Source organism: Penicillium digitatum, chromosome 2 (assembly GCF_016767815.1).
Source record: "Penicillium digitatum chromosome 2, complete sequence".
Lineage (NCBI taxonomy): Eukaryota > Fungi > Ascomycota > Eurotiomycetes > Eurotiales > Aspergillaceae > Penicillium > Penicillium digitatum.
In genome coordinates, this window is record NC_089385.1 from 2,214,232 (window position 1) to 2,237,850 (window position 23,619).

The 23,619-nt window shown below is 46.1% G+C and overlaps 6 protein-coding genes and 1 non-coding gene across 7 annotated transcripts; 2 read left to right on the forward strand and 5 right to left on the reverse strand.

Moving 5' to 3' along the window:
- Nucleotides 1-23: 23 nt before the first annotated feature.
- Nucleotides 24-136, reverse strand: Pdw03_tRNA87. The gene has a single exon. It is a non-coding gene; the product is annotated as a tRNA-Leu (tRNA).
- Nucleotides 137-3,236: 3,100 nt separating this feature from the next.
- Nucleotides 3,237-4,096, reverse strand: Pdw03_6839 (Short-chain dehydrogenases/reductase, putative; the record flags this gene model as incomplete). The annotated part of the gene is made up of 2 exons (XM_014681134.1): nt 3,237-3,430; nt 3,484-4,096. The coding sequence occupies 2 exons, from the start codon at nt 4,094-4,096 to the stop codon at nt 3,237-3,239; spliced, it is 807 nt and encodes a 268-aa protein (XP_014536620.1).
- A 218-nt stretch (nt 4,097-4,314) lies between these two features.
- On the forward strand, nt 4,315-6,272 carry Pdw03_6840 (Fungal transcriptional regulatory protein, N-terminal; the record flags this gene model as incomplete). The annotated part of the gene is made up of 4 exons (XM_066101467.1): nt 4,315-4,487; nt 4,538-5,221; nt 5,272-5,552; nt 5,602-6,272. The coding sequence occupies 4 exons, from the start codon at nt 4,315-4,317 to the stop codon at nt 6,270-6,272; spliced, it is 1,809 nt and encodes a 602-aa protein (XP_065956550.1).
- A 966-nt stretch (nt 6,273-7,238) lies between these two features.
- Nucleotides 7,239-8,369, reverse strand: Pdw03_6841 (Glutathione S-transferase, C-terminal-like; the record flags this gene model as incomplete). The annotated part of the gene is made up of 3 exons (XM_066101468.1): nt 7,239-7,400; nt 7,453-7,917; nt 7,974-8,369. The coding sequence occupies 3 exons, from the start codon at nt 8,367-8,369 to the stop codon at nt 7,239-7,241; spliced, it is 1,023 nt and encodes a 340-aa protein (XP_065956551.1).
- Nucleotides 8,370-13,888: 5,519 nt separating this feature from the next.
- Nucleotides 13,889-15,338, reverse strand: Pdw03_6842 (Polynucleotidyl transferase, ribonuclease H fold; the record flags this gene model as incomplete). The annotated part of the gene is made up of 5 exons (XM_066101469.1): nt 13,889-13,969; nt 14,028-14,222; nt 14,274-15,188; nt 15,262-15,274; nt 15,328-15,338. The coding sequence occupies 5 exons, from the start codon at nt 15,336-15,338 to the stop codon at nt 13,889-13,891; spliced, it is 1,215 nt and encodes a 404-aa protein (XP_065956552.1).
- Nucleotides 15,339-16,079: 741 nt separating this feature from the next.
- On the forward strand, nt 16,080-16,648 carry Pdw03_6843 (Cyclin-like F-box; the record flags this gene model as incomplete). The annotated part of the gene is made up of 2 exons (XM_066101470.1): nt 16,080-16,426; nt 16,486-16,648. 2 exons carry the CDS (start codon nt 16,080-16,082, stop codon nt 16,646-16,648), a joined length of 510 nt encoding a protein of 169 aa, XP_065956553.1.
- A 2,729-nt stretch (nt 16,649-19,377) lies between these two features.
- Pdw03_6844 (uncharacterized protein) lies at nt 19,378-22,955 on the reverse strand (the record flags this gene model as incomplete). The annotated part of the gene is made up of 3 exons (XM_066101471.1): nt 19,378-19,447; nt 19,510-20,323; nt 20,975-22,955. The coding sequence occupies 3 exons, from the start codon at nt 22,953-22,955 to the stop codon at nt 19,378-19,380; spliced, it is 2,865 nt and encodes a 954-aa protein (XP_065956554.1).
- Between the last annotated feature and the right edge of the window lie 664 nt (nt 22,956-23,619).

Consider the following 23,619-nt stretch of genomic DNA (forward strand, 5'->3'; position numbering starts at 1 on the left):
CCTGGCAGCAAAAACAAAAAGACTGATAAGAGTGGGATTTGAACCCACGCCCCTTTCGAGACACGGAGACAGTTGTGTACCATCGGGATCAGGTGAACCTGAACCGTGCGCCTTAGACCAACTCGGCCATCTTACCATTTGGATGAAAGTAGGTGACAGCTCAAATCTATTATGCAAACATGGAACAAGACGGGAGTGCACTTTTGACTTCGTACTTCGGGAACACCTATCTACATTTCAGGTGTGGTAGGGGCTAACTGTTGACTTTTTTGCCTCGGAATATAGTAGGGAGACCCATGTGATCCATCATTAGTCTGAGGAGATAAGTCTCCAACTAGTAGTATTTATTTATCCCAGGTAGCAGCGCTGGAGGCTATCTCAATTTTCGATGGCATTCTCGGTAAAGCACCTTCGGGGCATATGGTTGGATATAGACTGCGACATCGCCCATGGAAGGTCGGGTGGGCATTGCCCATGGGCCTTGTGTAAGCGGGAAATGGGCACGGTTATGGATACGCCTATGGACGGGCCCTACCCTTAGGGCCCACGGGCCTTAGGCGTCGTGGGCGCCCGTGGCCCTTTTTAGTAAGTAGAATTTCTTAACCTTGTGACCTACATTGTTTATGTATTTTTTCTCTTTATCTTTAAGTAATTTGATTACATTTATAAAGACTTAACACACTATCACTTTTTAAACCGGTGTTAGAAATAAGCTTTAGAAGTCTTTATATAATAACTTAGGCATTCATTATAACGTATTTCACCAGTGAGCTACGCACACCATCGAGCTGCGCACCCCACCAAAACGCGTCAACTAATTTACCCCCTTCTTCTTCAACCACCCACTATACCACCAATTCGTACTCAATCTTCTCAAAATTTCATAGAGGCAGGGTAGGATCTTACTAGCTATCCAGGCTATTAAGAGGCAAGAAATTAGCGCTATTCGCGAAGCAGCGCGCCGTTTTGACATACCCGAATCAAACCTTCGAACGCGCCTTCGTGGGACTACCTTTCGCGCTGAAACATGTCACGGTGCGAACCGTGATGCTTAGTAAGAGGAAGATCATGGCACGTGATCTCCGACCTGTTTATTTGAACTTCAGTTCTAGATCCTGTTGTAGCTCTTCGAGCTACGTCTTGTATAATAGCCTGCCCCTGCCTGTACCTGTCAATGGGAATCTGATCTGTTATGACCTGTTCCTACTAGTCATATCCTATCATACCGTCCTGCCAGCCCGCACCCTGACAAAACACGCGCTAATAACCATAAATTAACCAAAACTAAAGAGGAATTTGAGGTTTGACATATTCTTTTCGGTGAACATATTTTCGGTGGTAAAGAAATCTAAAGAAAATTGTGGCAGAGTAAAAAAATGGCCTTGGGTTTAGACTTAAATATTTTTCTAGGACTAACATTGGTTAGGAGTTGGCCCCTCTCACCCTAGGGTAGACTGCGGCATATCCGCTCCAATGGATATCAGATCGATCCTTATATCCGCAATTTGCGGATATTGGATATGAGTTGATATCCACATCCGCACTGCGGATATCCTTGGATATCCGCACTAGCATAACTCTCGCTTACTTTCCCCCTTATAGCCTGTCACATGATCTTAATGCAGCTTACCAATATTTCCTTACCACTGAAATAAACGCATGTTTGGTCCTGACAGAACCAACCCCTTCAATCGACAGTCGGCCCTTTGAAATTTTAGGAAATAGACATGTATCGAAGGTCTCCTTATACAGTATTTGTAGGTGGTGTCGTAGTTTTCTTAGTCCAACGTTTTCATGTAAAGGTGGCCGTAGATTAACGATTTTGTGGTAAATTACATGTAGAAATATATATTTAACTACTGTTAACTATGATAAACTTCGTAGGAGATAGAACATGGAAAATCAAAACCTTTATTATTGGATAAGTTCGTTCGATTTTAGGCTCAAATAAAAGCTAAGAGTCCCAGCTGTCTACTGATTATTTTCTTAATCCGTTTTGACTACTAGAACTTGAGAAACCCGAGATAAAAGTTCTCAAAATGCGGACTTTGCGAGTTTCGATGTCTTGCGGATGTCTTGTGGATATCCACAAAATATCCACAAAATAGACTGAATTTCTGACCGTGGTCAAAGACTAGATTTGCGACCGTGGTCAGAGATTCCAATTGTATACTACTATAAGTAGAGCAGTGCTTAACCGTCTACCCATAATTTCTGACCTCGGTCAGAATTTCCAATTGTATACTACTATAAGTAGAGCAGTGCTTGACCTTCCACCCATAATTTCTGACCGAGGTCAGAAATTATACTTACCTGGTGATATTCAACAACCTCGAGTACCAAGTATTACACGAAAAATACATAGGAATGTATAATAATAATGCATACCCCTTGAGGTCACGAGTCTAGGCATGTTTGTATTGTTTGATATCCATTGGATATCCGCAGATATCCAATGGATATGAGGTCCATATCCAAATCCTCAAGGCTGCGGATATTGGATATCAAAAAATATCCAAATCCGCACTTTGCGGATATGGATTGCGGATATCCGCGGATATTGCGGATCGTGCCGCAGTCTACCCTAGGGTTAGAATTGTCACCCGGTCTCACCTCTCTCACCCTAGTCTCAGGGCTTCTCACCCATATCACCTGCACTCACCCTAGAGTGCCGCTTGGGTGCTAAGGGCGCATTGAGTATTGACTATGCAGAACATGTGGCTTAAGTACGGCTGAGCGGACGGGAAGCCCTGTTTTCCACACCCTATGGTCGTATGTATAATGTTAGTTGCAATATAAAACTATCAAATAAGTGATCCGGTATTGGGATACTGAGTGCCACCCTAAGGTAGTATAATCCTCTCCTAAGCCACTGGCTACTGGGGGATGATAATGATGGATTCTACAAAATCTATCTTAAGGAAGCTAAATATGCCCAGGGTTTTATTATCTAATGCTTCTTCGGCATAGGAGTCTCCGTAAATGAAAGGTAGGAGCAACAAGAGGCCGACAGTGATATGCTCGTCGGCTACATCAAGTATAGAGGCGAGGAAGAAATCACCTGTCCAAAATATTTTCAATTTATAGAAGATTGCTCTTTTATTATTTCGGAGGTCTGTCTGTGATCCTATTCCTATGCTGGATGTTCCGCACTACTTTTTATTAAGCGTCCATTCAATTTCCGTATATGGATGTTTAATACAAATCCCGATGCAACTCATTGGTATGCAGAGCACTTAAAACCATCTTACCCTATCTCCATTATGGCTTAGGAGCAAGCCACTATTCTCGGAATTCAGACGCTCAATCACCTGGAGACTCTTTCTAACACTCTCTTCGGGCTGAATTTGCCCCTTGAGTTCAGGCTCGGCTGCCTGAAACTGCTTCAGCATGACCTCGAGCGCTTGTACTGCCTGGGACGGTTTCTCTCCTGCGATAATATCAGTTTCCACCATTGCCTTGCTGTGGAAAAAGGCCACTTACCATCCCACGTATCAACCCATCCAGGGCTTAGAGCCAACACCTTGATGCCTCTAGGCGCAAGTTCTGCTGCGTACTTGGCGACTTGAACATTCATCCCAGCTTTTGCGACGGAGTACGCGATAGCATAGCTGATACCAGTCTTATTGATAAGATCTAAATATGCCATGGCGCTGGAGATGTGCACAATCTTCTTCTGTGTGCCCTTCTCGATCAAGGGCAGGAAGGCGTTTGTCGCCCACATACCGCCATAGATACCCGTACTAAATGGCAGATCGAACATTGCCCGAGTGGCTTGAGCATCAAAGGGGATCTGAGTTGGGTTGAAGGACATGGTCGCCATATCAACGGCGTTGGAGTTGTGGATAAACACGTCTAGTTTACCACCTGTGACAGCGGCTGCGGCCGAGGCAGCCTTAAGAATGGACTTTGGGTCCGTAACATCACCTTTGATAAAGTGCACGTTTGGATGATGACTGGAGGCGAGCTCAGATATGTCGGGCGATTCGGGGTCTCGCACAATAGCCAGGACCGTGTTGGTTGTATCGGCAGCGAGTTGGCGCACAAACTCGCGGCCAATGCCCTTGGAGGCTCCGGTGATGGCATATGAAGCCATAATTTTTTTTTCAAAGAGAAATAGAATAGATTTTACAGTGGTGAATGTATTGATACCATCGCGATTTTGTTCGATGTACTTCCCTTTTATATATACAATCGGGCGGATTACAAACCGTTCCGATCGGATGGTCCGGTTTTCCCGCTCCAACTGCTCAGCAACATAAGCTGGGAGTCAACCGGTCGCTCCGTTTCCTACCGGGCTCCTTATGCGACATCATGAACGCCACAATATACTCAGTCAAGAGAAGAGCATGCGTAGCATGCACGACTGCCAAGGCGAAATGCACGCCACAGGCTGTCAACATATGCCAGCGGTGTGCTCGTTTGGGAAAGTCATGCACATACCTTGACCTCCCGCAGACGAAGCGGAAGCGTAGAGCTACGCCGAGGTAATCCTTCCCAAAAACCATGGCACCTATGGTATTAATTATGAAAGTAGCCGTGTGGAGGTGCTAGAGAAGAAGGTCGACCAGCTGACGTCGCAGCTGGCTGCCTTAACCCAGCAGAGCGGGCAGGCACCGCCCGAGACTTGTAATCCGCTCACCAACGACTTGGGCTCATCCTGTGATCCCGAGCTGGACTCGACAAACATTGCCGCGCTGCTAGATGTTGCTCAAGACCCGTCCCACGGCCTTGATCCGCCGACCACTTCCATTCTAGCGGGCCAGCCGTCTATCGTAGACCAAGGGCTTTTGAGTGAAACCGAGGCTGAACGTTTGGTTGCGACCTTCCAGCTTGACTTGGTGCCCAAATTTCCCTTTGTGTTGATTACACATGACGAGACAGCCGCTCGCCTTAGGGAACAAGAGCCCTTTCTCTTTTTGTGTGTTGTAGCCGCGACTATGGGCAGTGTGCACCCTCTGCGCAAAACTGTCACCGAGGAGATTATGAAGCACGTTACGTTGAGAGTTGTGGCACGGTCCGAGAGAAATCTCGAGTTACTCCGTGGCTTGCTGGTTCACATTGCATGGTACTCATATCCTGCAGAGAGACATCACCCTCAACTTTTGCTGTTGATTCAGCTCTGTGTTTCTATTTTGTATGATTTGGGACTTCACAGAAAGTGTAGTCCAAATTTGGATGAGCAGCGGGCGCTGCTTGGAACGTATTGGCTATCGGTTAGGTGAGGTTGTCTGGGCCGATAGATGTGGCTATGGCTAAATTTTTATTTAGTTTGTGTGGCACACTTGGCCGGCCGACTTTTATGAAGCATGATAGTCGAATCGAGGAGTGCATTGAGAGTGTAGTATCTACCGAGGATCTGTCGGATCGGTGGATTGCGCCACTTATCCACATACAGTCTTTCTTGGCAACAGTGGATGAAGTCTACGCTTCGATGCAAGCCAGCGATGGAAGGGCACTATTTCAAGTTACCCGCGGCTCTCTGCAGCGGCAATTTGAGAGCGTGAGGGCATGTGTTGAAAAAGACATCTCAAATTGCCCTTCATCAATAGGTATGTCTTGAATCCAAAGTGGTCGATGAAGATTGACCAACTGTTGCAGAGAATGCAATCCGCATTGAGATCAAATATACGGAAATACGGCTTGAGGAATTATCTCTCCGAGAGGACCTGTGGATTACAGAGCCTGCCAGTGCAGTTCGGACAACCATGCTGATAGGTATAATCCAGCGAAGCAAGGAACTCATTCAGACGACCAGAAACCTACCGGTGTCGGAGATTGCTCAAATTACAATAATTACAAGTGCTCGTATTTGTGCTGCAGTGGGCTGTATGCCCGCTGCAGTATTGACCCTTCTCAATCTCACTACTGGCTCTACCGAGTCTGCCATGGAAGCCCAGGTGCAGGCTGTTGTTGACCTAGCAGAGTATCCCAATCTTGTCATAGAGCTTGCCAAAGCGCTGGAGACGAAATGTGAGGGAATGTCTGCTGCAGACAAAGAGACGGACATTGTTGGGAGCCTTTGCTCTAAAATGCGGTTATTAGCACGTTGCTATCCATATCAAATCAGGGCAATCGTTGGAAGTATCCCATCCCAAAACTTAAGGCAGGATGCGTCTGTGATGGCAGTTCCCGCCAATGAGGTTGCTATGACACCCCAAGTCTGGCCAGATGGGTCAACCTACGGCGATCTGGGAGATATGTTCCCTATCGATGACACCCAGTGGGATTCTTTATTGAGCGACTTTACCGGGTTCAACTATCTTATCTGATATGTTGCTTTGTAACTTACGTTACTGGACAGTCAATACATTATTCAATGGTCATGGCTGATGATCGAGGTTTCCATAAACACACTTACCTAGTTCATATTGCAAAAGAGCCATTCCAGTGAATTGTTATTACAAATCATTTGAGGCACAAGACAACGGTCAAGTGGACCAATTTCTGAAGTGTGGTCTTTCAGTCAATTCTATCCAATATACCAGGCTGCATACAAATAGTATTCTGAGGTTGGCGAACTTGGAGTGTGAAAGCAGCACATATCTGTCAAGTTTGACCAAAAAATGCGGGACTGAGGGCCAGAAAGCTCTGTTTCAGAGATTCTTGAAAATTAGATTTGTAACTCCAGTCAAAAAAAAAACTTCAGTTCTAAGGATTTTGTACGATGCCCAGTCCCAACGGATTCTCCAGTACAGGACCGGGTGGGCGGAGTTTTCGGTTGAAGAATTGCGAATGTTAAGAGACTTTTAACCACACTACCACAAATAGGAAATAAATCCTGACATAGGTAGTCCATTTAGAATGTGCATCTGATTTACATATATTATATTTTAATGATCTAAGATGCCGTCTCTAGCACGACAGTCCTAGCCCGTTTCAAGTTTCCAATGCATTCTACTTCAGCAGTCACGACCTTAGATGTGCTTTTAAGAATTTATTGTCTTGTTATTTTCATCCTCTAAATATACTCCCTGCACGGCAGTTGTCAATGACTTTGAAGAATCTATCTTGTGCAACTTACGACCATCTACACGCCTTTTGGCCTCTGGCAGACTTGCTATAACAACAACCCTAAAGTCCCTCCCCCGCAAGGGGCTAAGCATGTTAAAACTTGGTAGCTTTATATCAGGTGAAACAAAAATACACAAAGACGAATAGAAATGACCCAAAGGCGCAACACACACACGACAATAGATGAATTAACATCAAAAATTTTGACAGCCAATTTTGATCACTTAGAGATCAGGAATGGTAATTTCATGGTCCAACACAGCGGGATGCTTGATCCCGCCGACAGTCAACTTACTCCAATCCTCTTCAAACCCCTCCTCGACATCAGGGAAAGGACCCATAGGTGTGATTGCTTTCGGATTGATATCCCAATGACTTTTGGTATACTGTGTCAAGTTAGTTGGTGTCAGTTGCCATCAAAAAGGCATGTCAACGTACGTTTTCTTTGATATGTAGAAAATCTGTTGACTCCCTCGCTGCGTTAACATTCCAATACATGCCCTTGAGCCAGTTATTCAAAACTGGATAATCATGTCGGATGGTGCCTAGGTTGCACTTGAAATGTTGCACATACACCGTGTCAAAACGAATCAATGTTGCATACAACCGGATATCCAGCTCGGTTAAATCCCGACCGAGAACAAATGGGCCTCCATTACTTGCAATCATCTTCTCGAGTTTGTTCAAGGCCCCAAATACAGGAATGACGTTTTTGTCATAATCCTCCTGCGAGGAGGCAAAGCCTGCTTTATATACTCCAGCATTGACATCAGATTGCATCCATGGGGTGACTGCGTCGATTTTATCTCGCAGATGTATCGGATAGAGGTCAATTGTGGCGAGCGATGGTGGGAGTAGCTCATTGAACGCCGTGGGGAGCCATCGAAGAATTTCAGCGCTTTCCTAACGACGAAATTCGGTCAGCACTTTTACTTTCCCAGGCTCGCTAGGTGTTATACATTGCAAACTGCTGTTCCCGTCTTCTTATCCCACAGCAACGGTACCGAGTACCGTCCCTTGTAGTCTGGATCGACTCGGAAATAGACTTTGTGCAGATAGTCTTCACCAAACAGGTGATCAACTGTCGCTCCAGGATACTCATCACCAGGGGCCGGGAACTGCCATCCCGGCCAACCTTTTGCGTCACCCTTGGGGTATGGCTTGACGATACTGATGTCAATAAATTCGGTCAAGCCCTTTAGGTGGCGGACAAAATTTACGCGATGGGCGAAGGGACAAAAAAGGCCGATATAAAGGTGGTAACGGCCTTTCTCGGCAGGGAATTCATCACTCGGGATGACGCCATGCCAGCCGTCAGCAGTTGCGGGCTCGTGGATTGAGGGTTGGACTGTCATGGTCGATGAAAATTCGATGTAACTGTTCGATGTAACTGAGCAATAGGGTTCAAATGTCACAAAGGATTTGGGAAGTGTTGTCTACGTGTAGTCCAGGTATTCAGAGGTCTTTGATTGATAAGGTGCGGAACAGTTCCGCCAACATGGCATCGCTGGGATTTGTGAGCATCGAAACACCATGAGCTCACCTCAACAAATTTCTTCTTTTTTGCTATGTATCTCGGTTTTATGAAACTACACGTATCACGATCAAACTTGGTTACAAAATGTAGAGACAGGTATGTATTATTGTTAGTTGAATCGATCTCATCAAACATCTATCTAGCTACTGTTCTCAGCATTCCTCCAGCACTTGAATTTCACATCTGATCGTAGTCTCCATATGCTTGGTCTTGTTTCTACTTGATCTCCTTAGATGGAACCTAATTTTCTTCTTCTAATGCTCCACGATCTTAGCCCTGGCATCATTTCTCGTGATTGAATCCTCATTCACTTCCTATACATTGAAATCTGAATGAGCTAGACGATTGCGAAGTTTTTGAAAGGTGGTAAACAACCAAAAATTAAAAAACATACAACAGTCAGGATTCGCTGGTGGTCACCCACCCAACTACTAACTCACCGGCGTGTGGCTTAAGTGCAGTCAGTAGTTCGGTGGGTGTCGCCCGGGTGAGAAATGGGTGAGTGCCGCTTTACGGTCGCGCGACCGGGGGTGATAAGGGTGAGTGCGCTATAGACAGGGTGAGAATCGGGGTGAGAATCATCCGAGTCGCGCGACCGCCGCACTGACCCTCTTCTTGGCTGAGCTATGATGTAAATCATTGGACTGTCTAGTTCTCTTTGAAACTCTCGGTGTCTTGGCATCTGCATATTACTTGAACTGGAAGCGCAAAGAAGTGCGCTGTGTTAAACACTACTACCCCAGTTGTGGCTTTCTTGGTAAATCTACTAATGTTAGACGAGATCAAGCTTATAAGTACTACTGCCCTTTTCGCTTTTTATCGTATTAACAAAATATGTCTTTTTGATGCGTACAGTATCCTATGTGCTCCTGAGTTTCTATTCTTTCCGTGTATTACTAGTTTGTAGTTTGGGACTAGCGTAACTCTGAATGCTGGCACAGATAAGGAGATGATCTACCCTGGGGCCGATCCCGGAAAATTCTTTTGATTTCATACCCTTGGCACCGAAGGAAAGGTGTACTCCATTCTCCGTCGCAGCGTACATCATATATGAAAAAGTACGGCCAGATTGTCTCCCAGGACCGGGAGGCTGTCTCGTTTTGGATGATGTATCGTACGAGTAAATCACCTAGACGACGGTACATGTGTGAGGTGCAACGTTTGTCCTGTCTATACCTTGCCAAGTGAAAATCGAAGGAGTGGAAAAGCTTGGATACTGTACTATCTTTATCGGTGGAATCAGTGACCCTATTCTGATCTGCTAAATCGATGATTTTGTCACGGTGCGAACCGTGATGCTTAGTAAGAGGAAGATCACGGCACGTGATCTCCGACCTGTTTATCTTGAACTTCAGTTCTAGATCCTGTTGTAGCTCTTCGAGCTACGTCTTGTATATTAGCCTGCCCCTGCCTGTACCTGCCTGTCAATGAGAATCTGATCTGTTACGACCTGTCCCTGCCAGTCATCTCCTATCATACCGTCCTGCCAGCCCGCACCCTGACATATAATAGGAAATTCGTTCTTATTATTGCCTATTTTGTTCACTTCTAATCCAACGCCGAGTTGATTCTAAACAATGGGGTATACTCTTCAATCTCTGTCGTTAGGATGGCATATCGGTGAGCGATGAGTGCCGGAAAATGTTTCAGCCGATGGCCATGAGCCCACGACTCAAGCTGAAATGCAAACAATACAAACACAACCAATTAAATACGGCAAGGGGACCGAAAACTGTTACTACTCCTTCTCATCCAATATTGCGTCGAGGGTTTCTTTACCTAGTCTTACATATCATTTTTGTGGGACTTACGGCCCTTCATACTTCTGTCTTCCTCGGTTCAATTTCTGGAAATTCTTACTAGAGGCTTTGCTGATCTAGAAGTAATACCCAGCCATCCTGACTAGGTGCCTGAGTGTCTACGAGGAACGGAAGGGCTAAACCCGTCGTCACGGCCCGCATACGAAATAATTCAACATCAGTCACAAGACCGCGACACCTCTAATCACCAATGCAAGCCTCTTTTTTCGAGACACCTCATCGCTTGATGATCAAGACTTCCCAATCAACTTTTCAACTCTGAAAGAGATTGTAGAACACTTGAAAATGGTATGAAAAAATACTCTGAATTTCTTCTAAATAATGACAAGGTCCGCGCCTTTTAAGCAATCTGTGCGGACAATGCTGACTAAACATCACATATAGTTTATCTGTCTCGGCATGACGCCATTGAGGCATTTGTTCATGTCTCAGGGTGGCACCACACATCTCGACACACCCCCCAGTTTTTGAAGCTATTCAGAGCTTCAAGAACTGCTTCTTCCATCACTTTCTGGGATGATTCTGTCGCGAATTTCACGCATACCAAGCAGCTCCCGAAACACGTGTTGCTTCTGCTTTGGTAGCACCTTGGTGAGCCCATCTGCTGGCATAGCTGCAGTGGGAACCCAGTCCACATTGACTCGGCCTTCACTAACTTCTTGTTTCATCCAGCATCGGTTAATGTCCACATGTCGAAGCTTCGTATGCATTGCTGCCCCCTCCTTTGTCAATAGATCGACGGTTTGCTGGTTGTCGCACATGATGGAGAGTGGGTGATCTGGTTCGAATCCTAATGAATGGAGGACTCGGCGCCACCATTGGATGGTTTTTCCTGCTTCTGCGAGGGCAAGAAGTTCTGCTTCTGTGGTCGATGTCGTAACAGTCTTTTGTTTAGACGCTTTCCAGTCAATGGGGCCCCCGTACAGCTTACAAAGGTAACCTTCCGAGCTCTTCCGGTCTCGGTTGTCACCAAAAGAAGCATCACTTGCGAATTCAATTGACTTCGCAGCAAGGGATAGGCCAGGATTGTTTTCGGACTGTGTTGGATAAGCATCACGTGGTCGAGTACCGTACTCAATAGCCCAATACCTGGTCTCATAGAGGTACTGGATGATCCGATCGATAGCATCCATATGCTTGGGGCCGGGATTCGTCAGGAATTCTGCCACTTTGGATGTTGCTTTTGCGGCATCTGGTCTTGAAATGGTAGTGGCATACTGAGCAGATCCAACTTTGGCTTGGTATCCATGTATCTGGCTCGGTGTAGCCACTCCATCATATGGGACAAGAGGTTCAACTCCTAGTGGGGAGCCAACCTTTCTTGTGGTGACGAGGTTGTACTTGTTCGTCATGCTCTCAATGTAGCTATCTTGGCAGAGCCATAGCTTCTTCTGATCTCTGTCTCTGAGAATGCGGATATTCAGAAACCAGGTGGCATCCAATTCTCGCATTTCCCATTCCTTCTTTAGATCTTGATCCAACTTCGTAGCTTGCTTGGCGAAGTTGGGATGGTTAACAATGATGATGTCGTCAACATAAAAGAAGACAATGATGCCATTTGTTGTAAAAATGCAGGGGTCTTCTGGTACTGGGGTAAGCCTTAGGTTGACTAGTACCCGTGTTGCTTCCTGTTGCCATAGTCTTGGGGACATCCGAAGACCATACAGTGCTCGGTGAAGCATCCAGCAGTGCCCTTCCCGTTCGAATCCTGGGGGGCACTTGGTGTAGGTTTCACTTTGTAGGGACGAGTTTAAGAATGCCGTCACCACATCTCGCTGTCTCATGTCGAGGTCGAAGGCAGCGACCAGTGCAAATACAGCTCTCGCAGTTTTAACTGCTAGTGTGGCAGCTCTCTTTTCGTCGGTAGACAACCATTGTAAGTCACCTCGAACACAGATTCGTGCTTTGAACTTCTCGAGCACACCATTGGCGTCAAATTTATATGTGAACACCCACTTCAAGGGTAGGACCTGTGTGTTTTTTCGGTTCGGTGTCTGAACTTCTGTGTATGTCTCTTTTTTTTTCAATGTCTGTACCTCGAAGCTTGCTGCTGCCATGAATTCCTTGGCAAATCGATGGTTCTTCATTTGGATCCAGTTCTCAGGTGGTGGTGGAAGATCCTCTCTGTGTGGTTTCGTTTTAAACCTTTGATTCATGCTTGTTGTGAATGCATAAAGTAGGCTTGGTGGCTCTTCTTGAGCAAGTGAGAGGTATGTTGCATAGTCTGGATCGATCCTCGGCTTCCTGCTTCTTGTGCCAGTGACGATATTCGATGTTTCAATGCTCGCTGAGATGTCTCTCGGTGCTCGTTGTTGAGATGACAACTCTGGTGTTGGTGAGTATATCATCTCTCTCTGGAGTTGTCTCTCGATCTCCTCTTCTTCATCGACTGTCTCCACCCCCCCAGATCCGGTTGATTGTGGAACAGAGATCGGATCTGGCACTGATGCTGGGATTTGGGTTGACAAAATTGGAGAGGTTGAAACTATTGGTGATGATGGCGGTGATGGTTGTAGTGGTGAGAGATGTGGTGAGGCATCTCTTGGTGTATCCTCACTTCTTGTTTGCTCCCTTGGTCTCATAGTGGACTGCGGGGTCAATGGGAGATCGGATGCTGCTTTTGAACTTGCTAGCACTGGGGTTCTTTCTCTCTCCACCACCTCTGTGTCTTCTCCTTGATTGGTATGCTCGGTTTCATCATGAAGAGCTATCCTTGCTATTGACTTTGGCATCCTCGATTGGATGCTCATTTCAACTTGTGCTTCTTCCATGGTAAGCACGGTTGGCTGCACGCCTAGTCCCTGTGACATGGTACTAATAGCGTCTTCTGAGTCAGGTAGTGGCCTCGATTTTGAATACCGTCTTGTTTCGTCAAACACAGCATCTCTGACAATTTCAACCTTTCCAATACCGGTTTTTCCTTTGTGTGGAAACCAGATCTTGTATAGATTTTTCGAGACATACCCGACAAGATATCCTATCTCCGCTCTTGGCGCCATTTTTTCTGACTGCACTCGCTTTAGGATTCTCGAGTACACCAAGCAGCCATATAACCTCACATTCGAGAGGTTAATCACTTGATCCTTAACACCATCTGGTGCGGCATGCTTTAGCAATTCATTCCATGGAATCATCCACTTGTTGTTCATTTTTGTGGGTACTCTGTTCAGTATATACGCTGCTGCGTACACTGCTTCAGGCCAAAGGTGTCGGGGAAGATCGGTGTCATTGATGAGGGCTCTTGCAGTTCGTACAACCACTCCCCCAGATCTTTCGGCGGGACCATTCATCTCTGGTAGGCCTGGTGGTGAGTGTTCAATGGTACACCCTTCGGCCTCTATCATGGATTCCACTTCGTTGCCAGCACTTCTTTCATTGTCATAGTGAAAGACCCTGATTTCAATCTTTAACCAGTTTTTCACTAGTGCTATGAATTTTCTGACGGCCATTTGACACTCGTTCTTCTTTGTGTGTGTGAACACAAAGTGGCATCTAATACCATCAAGATAGAAGTGCGTTAACCAAATATGACCATTGTGTGCTGTTTGGTTTTGTACCAAGTCGAAGTGTACCCTTCCGAACACACCATATGCTTGGCCTATCTTCCTGCGAGAGATCTGCTTTGGCGCATCTGCCAATTGACAAGCTTCACATACCTGCTTCTTCTTGCCAGGGTTGCTTTCAATGGTGATGCCCTCAGTCATCTCTGCAAGCTTTTCGATACGCTCGGTCCCAACGTGACCAAGGCGTCTATGCCAGGTATGAATAGATCCTTCGGATCTTGGTTCTTGAGCTGATTTCTTCGTGGCGAGGATCAAGTTTTCAGGTGACAACTTAGGGTATTGAAAACCCTTTGGCTGTGTTAGCCAAGTCAACTTCTGGTCCTGGTACACTTGGTATACCTGTCTCCCTTCAGTGGTTTCAATGCAGTTGCTCCTGAAATTAACGAGCAAGCTGGCTTTCATCATCAATCCATGGGATATCAGATTACTGTGGAAGTTCGGAGAGTATCTTGTGTTATACAACTCCATCCTCACTGGGTTCTTTGTGACCGGGCTAACACCATAGATGACTATAGTGCCGATTCCTTTGACACTTGTTTCTGTGTCACCTACCTTCACTACGCTCTGGGCGTCCTCGAAAGTCACAAATAACCTTCGGTCATTGCACACATGAACCTGTGCGCCGGTGTCGACTACCCACCTTTTTTCGGTTGGTATCTCACTGATTTTGGTGGGTATGGCCGGGGTGGTGAAAAAACCAAAAGCTTCTCCTCCAAGCGTAACATTTGCTTGTTCGGTGGGTTTCTTGCTCTGGCTCATTTCTGTTCTCTCCTTTTCAACAAGAGCTTTCCAGGTAGGGTTCGCTTTCATAGCTTTCTCCCATTTCTGTCTTGCTGACGCTACTGGTTTGTAGTTCTTTGGTCGTATGTCTTCAAAGATTTCCCAGCATTTCCATGGTTGGTGTTTTTTGAAACCCCTTCCGCAAGGGCATGCTCTGTCTCCTAGGGGTGTCTCTTCTTGCTTTGTTTCATTGGGCTTCACTTCTTCATGACCTTGCCATGTTGCAAAGACTGCTTTTGAGATCCCCCTTTGGCTAGCTTGCTTGCCGTATGTGATCTTCCAATGAGCTTTATACCGATTAAGAAGCTCAGTGAATTCGATGTCACCCTTGTCTTGCAATCTCAAGACCCATGTCTCATGAAAGTTAGGTGACATGACGGAGATTGCATCAAGAAATTGGTTCTTAACATCGTTTGCTTCTGGCATTTTGGCTCGCTTGCACCACTTTTGCATTGTCTCCCAACTGGTAAGCCACTTGTCGATATCGGTGTTTCGATCTAGTCCTCGGTCTAGTTGGCGCCATTGCTGACGAAGCCCAGCGACGTACGTCGGATCGTTTTCTGGAGCGAATCTTTGAGACAAATTGTGAAGCAAATCCCATGGAGTTTCATACTCGACAATCATGGGTTGATATGTTGGGTGAACTGTGCTCCTAATCGCTGCGACTACCAATCCTAACCCTTTTTTCTTTTGGGTATAGATCGCATTCTTTGCGACCCATTCGTCTTGAAGAAGTCTCTTCACGTCGACCCAGTCATCTTTGTACTTTGCTCTTGCTTCGTCAATGGAGAGCACTTCGGCAGGTGGTGTCAACGGCAATGGTGCCGTTTCTTGGGATGGATCACACAACTCCCACACATTGTATATGGTTGCAATTGACTTTATGTAGGGTAGCCATGAATCCCACGTCGTTGTATCCTTTAGGATGACGCGGGTGGATACTCCCGCGGAGAGATGATCATCCATGTCTTCGTCGTTGTTGTTGATTTATCTCCGTTTCTTTACTTCGGTTTCAGGGGTTGCCTCGGTGATTTGAGATGAATTCTCTTATGTGTACCGAGGGCGAGGAGGAAAAATGATCTTTTCTTTTTAATGGAACAAAGCCGGGCTCATAACTGAAAGAGATTGTAGAACACTTGAAAATGGTATGAAAAAATACTCTGAATTTCTTCTAAATAATGACAAGGTCCGCGCCTTTTAAGCAATCTGTGCGGACAATGCTGACTAAACATCACATATAGTTTATCTGTCTCGGCATGACGCCATTGAGGCATTTGTTCATGTCTCAGGGTGGCACCACACATCTCGACAAACTCTACTCTACACTATACTTCAGCGCCAGAAACTAAACGCCGACACCCGGCTATGGAATCCGGCAAAGCAGCAGCTTCTCCTTATGAGTGCGAAAAAGTGCATGAAATCGATATTATCAGCATCGCTTCATATCACCGGCGTGACTTCGATCTAGCGGTGGCCAGAACAAACCGCCGTGACCATGAAAAGGTACGCAGCTCGCTGCTTCGAACCATCTCTACTACTTCCTCAACACTTGGAAATCTTCAATCTTTACCGCTTGAAATTGTCTATGAGATATGCTTCCTACTTGATATTCGGTCTTTGCTCAATTTTCGTCATGCCAATCGCCGTGCCCAACAAATTGTCAGAGTAACTCGTGGTTACGAAGCGACAATTACCCATGCTCTTGAGGCCTTGTGCGTCACCTTGAAAACCAACATCGCGTCATGGTTCACAGTATTTGACTTATTTAAAGCACTCTGTACGAGGGACTGTCATCTCTGCGGCTCCTTTGGTGGCTTTATTTTCCTTCCCTCATTTATGAAGTGTTGTTTTTCTTGTATTCGGGAAGATTCGCTTCCCTCAATCTTACCTGTTCTGAAAAGAAGCGTCAAATCGAGCCCGGGCAGCCTATCTAGCTCAGTGCCTACTCTGATGTCATTGCCTGGCACATATTCAATGGACGAGATTGTGCGAAAGAAAAGAATTCAAATCATACCGGCGGAATATGTTACCCTGCGCGAAGAACACGAGAGGACGCGAGTGACGCAGTCAAAGGAAACAGTGCTACTACGTTATATGGTGACAACGTCCTTACCCTATCTCGATATTGAAAGTGGTGGCATTCAGAATGGAATATGCTGCAGTGGTTGTCAAATTGCTTTGGAGAAGGCTTTGGGGTCATCAAGGATTCAGTCTAATGCTTGTGTTCTACGAGACAAAGTGTATTCCTATGACGAATTTATGGAGCACTTTCTGGAATGCCGCGAGGCTCAAAACCTATTGAAACTCAGCCATCAAGGGGTTGATGTTGCTCACATCTCAGAATTTGTCAGGCGTGGAGGCTGCTTCAAAAAAAGGGATGTTGTTATGTCTTTCAACAGCAAATAGCACATGAAATGTCTTTTTACATACATTCCCTCCAATGTACGAATGCATAGGCTACTAAGCATTCTTCTAAGATAGTAAATCAAGCGGTATTAACTTCTTCAACTGTATGTCCTCTTCATGTGCTTATTCAACACAAATCTCACGCCCAAGAAGGAATTGACAGCCAGCCATATCCGTAATACATTGATGTCCCAAGTTGAAGCCCCTGAGCTTACAGACATCAGTAATTATTTAATATTATTCCTTGGAGGAGCTCATTCATACCATGGAGCGCGTTGCGCATGTACCTGCCCCAAGAGGAGATTTTGTCGATTTACATCTTAGGTTCTTCAATCCTGGAACTCCTCGTCCGAAAAAGTCAGGGTTGACAAGATGGCCTCTGCAATAGTTCGCAGAATCTTTTCCTGGCTCCTTTCTGACAGGCTTGCATTTCATATTTGTTCCTTGACGGTCGGGACACTGGACGAACTCCATCTCTTTCTCGCACCCACAGGTATACTGTATGTAATAAGAAGTGCACATGGGAACATGTTAGAGATACTAGAGATCTACGATGAATGTAGATTTAACTGGAAATCTCTTGATGCGTTGAGAGAGAGAGAGAAACTATCTACATGCTATGACTGAGACTAAGTACTGGGAGCAAACAGTGGTGGTCACGTGACCTTCCAACACCCCCCACGACTAGCACTATCAGTCGACAGCATAGTTTAAACAACCCCAATTCTCCATGTAAAAAACCAGTTTTTGACCTTCATTAACCCCCCATTTGTAGTATGCAAACCGTAAATTATCCATTCAGCGCGTTTTATAGACCGTGAGGCCCATTTGGATGATCCAGCGCTTGAATAGCGTTTTGCCAAGGGGTTTTGTCAGTCCATCCGCTGCCATATCAGCAGTCGGGATCTTGACGAATTTAACGTTGCCGGCGGCAACCTCTTCGCGTAGCCTGTGAAAGCGGATCGCGATGTGTTTCGTCGCAGCATGAAATTCCGGGTTGGAAGCGAGAGCAATAGCTCCGTAATTATCCGCATAAATCGGGATTGGCTTCCTAAGAAACCCTTCAATTCCAAGTTCCGTAAGCAGCTGTGTTAACCAGATCGCCTCTTGTACTGCGAGGGATTCGGCAATGTACTCTGACTCTGTTGTAGAGAGAGCGACACAGGGTTGCTTTTTTGACGTCCAAGATATAGCTCCACCAGCCATTTTGAACAAGAAGCCGGATGTGGAAAGTCCTTTCTCACTGTGTGGGCCAGCCCAATCGGCGTAACAGTATCCACATACAGCTGCATCTTGCATGCTGGGGTGAAAAGAGATCGTGAGTAACTTGGTGCCGGTGAGGTAGCGAAAAACACGTTTCAGGGCTTGAAAACGTACGTCGCTAGGATTCTTGGCATGTTTAGCCAGCTTAATAACAGCAAATGAGATATCTGGCCTGGTAGAGACCATTAACCAGATCAGGGTGCCGATTTTCGTCTGGTATTCATGTATCTGTCCCTTCGTTGCAGTGCCTTCGAAAGGGATCAAAGCTTGCTTCTCATCCATAGGCGTAACAACTGGCTTACAGTTTTCAAGACCAAAGCGGACGAGAATCTTCTCAACATAGTCGGCTTGCGACAAATGTATGATGCCATTGGCATAGTGAACGTTGATTGCGAGATATCGTTGAAGCTTGCCCTTGTCGGAAGTGTCAAAATGCTTTGAAATAGCGCTTTTGAACTGTTGGATAGCGTCTTCCGATGGAGAGAGGACTAGCAAGTCATCCACATACACCATGACATAGAGTGGTGAACCACCATGTTGTCTTTTGACGAAGATAGAATGATCTGACTGGGTACGGTCAAAACCCATAGATACTAGGACATCATGGAGTAGTGAATACCACTCCCGGGGGCTCTGTTTCAATCCGTAGATCGTCTTCATAAGCAGCCCAATATGATCAGGATACTCTTCTCTTTGAATCTCAGGCAGTTCAATCTCAATTGGTTCCTTCAATTCAGCGTAGAGGAAGGCAGTGACAATATCTACATGGTGTAGATACCATCCTTTTGCCGCAGCGACTGCAGCAAAAACCTTGAAAGACATCGGCTTAGCGACAACGGCATAGACTTCGTAGAAATCTAGATCTTTGACTTGACGAAAGCCACGAGCAACAAGCCGTGCCTTGTAGGTACCGTCATGCTTAACTTTGAACACCCATCGGAGGGTAAGAGGTTTCTTCTTGCTCTTAGTCCTGGACATCACTCTCCAGGTGCCGTTAACAAGATGACGATGTAGTTCTTTGTGAGCAGCGACTAGCCATTTGTCTTTCTCGACACAGGACATAGCTTGTTCCCAACTGTTAGGTTCAAAGCCTATGTCTTTAGGCGTCAGTTTGGATACAGCGTACTGCTCATTCGAGGTAGCATTTGCGAAAAGACTGATTAGGATCTCTGGCTGTTCAGCGAGCAACCGAAGAACATTGGAATCAAAGAATGACTTGCTAGCCAGGCTTTCAATGTAAGCTCTGCTAGGATTCTTGATCCGTGTTGATCGTCGTAACTGGCCAGTTTCTGGCTGAATGGGCTGAATGGGTTGAACATAGCTTTGATCTCGACTCCTGTCATCCGGTACCGGATCTAGGCGAGAGAAATTATGTTCAAAAGTTACTTGATCATGCTGTAATGGTGATTGATCATGATACTCGTCATCTTGCAGAGGATCTTCCTGAGATAGATCAATGGTTGTTTCCAGGGGAATGTCCATATTAACAACCTGTCGGGAAACAGGCTGTGGTTCGACGAGAACCCCTCGCCCACCTGCTTCAAAGTGGGCACCAGTATCCACCCTTTGTTCCACCACACACCTGCCAAAACTGCCCGCCATTTCATCATTTGACCACGCAAGATCTTCTTCAAAGAGCGCGGGATTCGACGGGTCGAGAGCATTCGGAGCCCTCGTTTGATCCTCGGGATCATCTTCGACCGTAGGAGAGGGTGGGGAGGTAGATCGTATGTTAAACGGATTCTCGAGGTGAGGCCGTAGGAAATCGATTGGGATATGACGATCCTGCGAATCATGTTCATGTTCTTGGTTCATGCCTGTAATATTAAGATCATAGGCAGGGTCAGGCAGACTTGCCGGAGAAGGATTCTCATTGAAAATGACGTTCCGTGAACGTTCAATCTTCTTGGTACGGACGTTGTAGACCACATAGTTGTCTCCTTCGTCGTACGCGAGCAGCCTTGCCTCCTCCATGTGAGGATCTAGCTTTGTATTTCGCTTCTCTTTTGGGATGAGAAACCAGCATTGACAACCGAGAGCACGAAGGTTTGAGAGATTTGGCTTCTTGCCGAAAAAGGCTTCGTAAGGAGACATGCCAATCTTCGACGCGTAGAGGCGATTCATGGTGTAATTGATTCCACCAAGAAGAAGTCCCCAAAGATATTTTGGAAGCTGATACTCGGCCATAACAGCGACTAACGGCTCAACAAGATGACGATTTTTGATCTCGGCGACACCATTCAGTTGCTTGGTGTAGGGAGGAGTTGGATCCCATACCGTTCCCTTGCTAGCAAGGTAAGCAGCAAGTGGTTTATGCTCTGGAGCATCATCGCCGTGGACCTTCTTGATGACGTAGTTAAACTGAGTCTTCAAATAGGTCTCCAATTGTATGTAGACCTCGGTGACTTGAGATCGTGATTTTAGTAGAAACAGCCATGTAAATCGGGTCGCATCATCCGTAAACGTCACGAAATAATGCTCACCTCCGTGAGACGCGATAGAGATCGGTCCCCAGACGTCTAGATGAATGAACTCGCCAGGCTTTGATCTAATAGATCGTTCTTTGCCAAAAGGTAATGCGTGGCCCTTACCCTTAATGCAAGGAGCACAAGGAAAGGTGACGCCGGCGCCTTTCTTTAGCTTGACGCCGTCAGCAAATATCTCCATCTTTCGTACACGCTCCTCGCCGGCGTGACAAGCTCGACGATGTGCCAGATCGATGGAGATAGGTATGATCTCTCTCTGTGTAGCAAAGACAGAGTTTGGAGAGCCAGTAACAAGATTACAGTCAATCATATGATCAATCTTGTCAATGCCAGCGCAGTTCAACCAGTAATGTTCTCCTTCACAGGTAGCAAAACCAATGGTAGACTCTGGGCCATAGAAATCTTGATGTTTGAATGTCATCATGCCATTCTTTGTCCATGTGCCAATGTCTGCCTTGTCGAGAGCAGACATAGAGATCAAGCTGGACCGAAGATCTGGCGCAAGCCACACTTTCTGGAGAGTGAGAGGGGCCATTTTTCCTGATGAATCTTGATCCAGCAGGTGTAGGATTACATCTCCATATCCCTCAGTGTAGAAGACATCCCCAGTGGCTGTTGAAACAGGCAATACACACCGTCTAAAGTTGACAAAGACAGATCTGTGGGGAGTCATATGTGTGCTAGTACCGGAATCGATCATCCAGCGGGTAACATCATTGTTGTCGTTAGCCAATAGGCCTTCCTTCGACACAATATGGGAACCATGAACTGCATTTGCCTGGATACCGGCAAAGAGCACATTCGTAAAGAGATTGTTATACCGCGCTAGGGGATCCCCCGATGGAGGGCCTTTTTGCGGTACGGTGGGGTAGGATGCTGGCGCAAAGATTGCATTCGCTCCCTGGCGAGGCTGTTGTTGCGGTAGAGAAAGGATCCGACCTTGGTTGTCAACCTGGCCTATGATTTGGCCTGGTTGAGGGACTGCAACCTGTTGAAAAAGAGGTTGCTGCTGAGGTTGTTGAATGGTAGTGGCGTTTGCCGAATTCTTTAGCAAGGGACACTTGTTGGAGTAATGATTTCCAAGAGTCCCATGATGTCTGCAAAGGATGACGTTCTCTTCTCTGACGAAGTCGGTCTTCTTCTTCGAGGGTTTGTCCTTGTTGTTATTATTACTCGATGAGTTATTCGAATTGGATTGCTTGTCATTGCCTCCTTTCTTTGTGTCTTTCTTCTTGTCATTGTGCGACGACGACGAGGTTTGAACAGTAGTCGAGTTTGCGTTGTAGGAAGGGTTCATAGACCGGTTATGGATGTCTACCTCGAGGAATTCGGCGTAGACTTGGTCCATGAGATTGACATCCTTCTCATCAACCCTAAGGTTCTGGAGAAAGGCATAACACTTGGGGTTTTCATTAATGGCTTTCTTGAACTGGCATAGTACATATACCGAGTTTATCTTGCCATCAATAGATGTGAGATCACGAAGAGTTTCCTGGAACTTGCGTACAAACTCGCTAGCAGTTCCATTCTTAAAGCGAAGATCAGTCCACTTGGTATAGCGGGCGAATGAATGTTGATGGGATGTAACAGCGTACGTCGCACGCAGTTTCTTAAATGAGTCCCGTACATCAGTGTTTTGAGCGATATGAGAAAAAGGCTCTGGAGAGAGAGTGCCTCTTAGTAAGAGATTCGCTCTCGAATTGCACAGATCCCAGTTTGTACATTTCAAGTTATACTCTTTTCGGAGTACAATGTTTGACTCGATGACTTGCTTCACACGATCACGAATTTCAGCAACAGAGATGACAACTGTTGTAGTATGATCACCTGCAAGATCCTGAGCTTCTTCAATAAGAAGATTGCGAACAGCTTCAGGACTGGAGTCCTGATACTCGGGGATCTTTGGGATTGGGATCCCATTAGAAATCATGTATGTGTAGTAACGGTTGTTAGCTGCAAGAGCTATGTAGAGAGCGGTTTCCCAGTCTCTGAAGTTGGATTGTCCCTTCAATTTTGGGACGGCAGATGAGATGTCAATCTCATGGCTGTTGATGGTAAAGTCCTCAATATTGTACGAGGCCTGCATGACGTCTTCTTCCGCACCGATGTGCTCGTCAAGAGAGGTATGTGATTGGCTCGCTACAGCGGGTAGCGAGTGGAATGTGGGGTTCGACGGTCCGATTTTCGGGTTGTCGAGGGTTTTCGGCGACGTGATTTGACGGCGACGAGATAGGATCCACCTACAATGGATGAAGATCCCAAGGGGTAGGCGAGGTGTTAATCTCGTCCAATAGGGTGATGAAAACTCTGGTTTGTGGGGTCAAAACGAGACCACAGAGGTTCCACAGTGGGGTGGTGCGACGCAGTACACCAATGGGAGGAAAACCAGGGTTTCGAGTCTGTACAGTTATGTAGAGGACTCGAAAGCGCGAGGCTCATAACCTGTTAGAGATACTAGAGATCTACGATGAATGTAGATTTAACTGGAAATCTCTTGATGCGTTGAGAGAGAGAGAAACTATCTACATGCTATGACTGAGACTAAGTACTGGGAGCAAACAGTGGTGGTCACGTGACCTTCCAACAGTCGTAACAGATCAGATTCTCATTGACAGGTACAGGCACAGGCAGGGGCAGGCTAATATACAAGACGTAGCTCGAAGAGCTACAACAGGATCTAGAACTGAAGTTCAAGATAAACAGGTCGAAGATCACGTGCCGTGATCTTCCTCTAACTAAGCATCACGGTT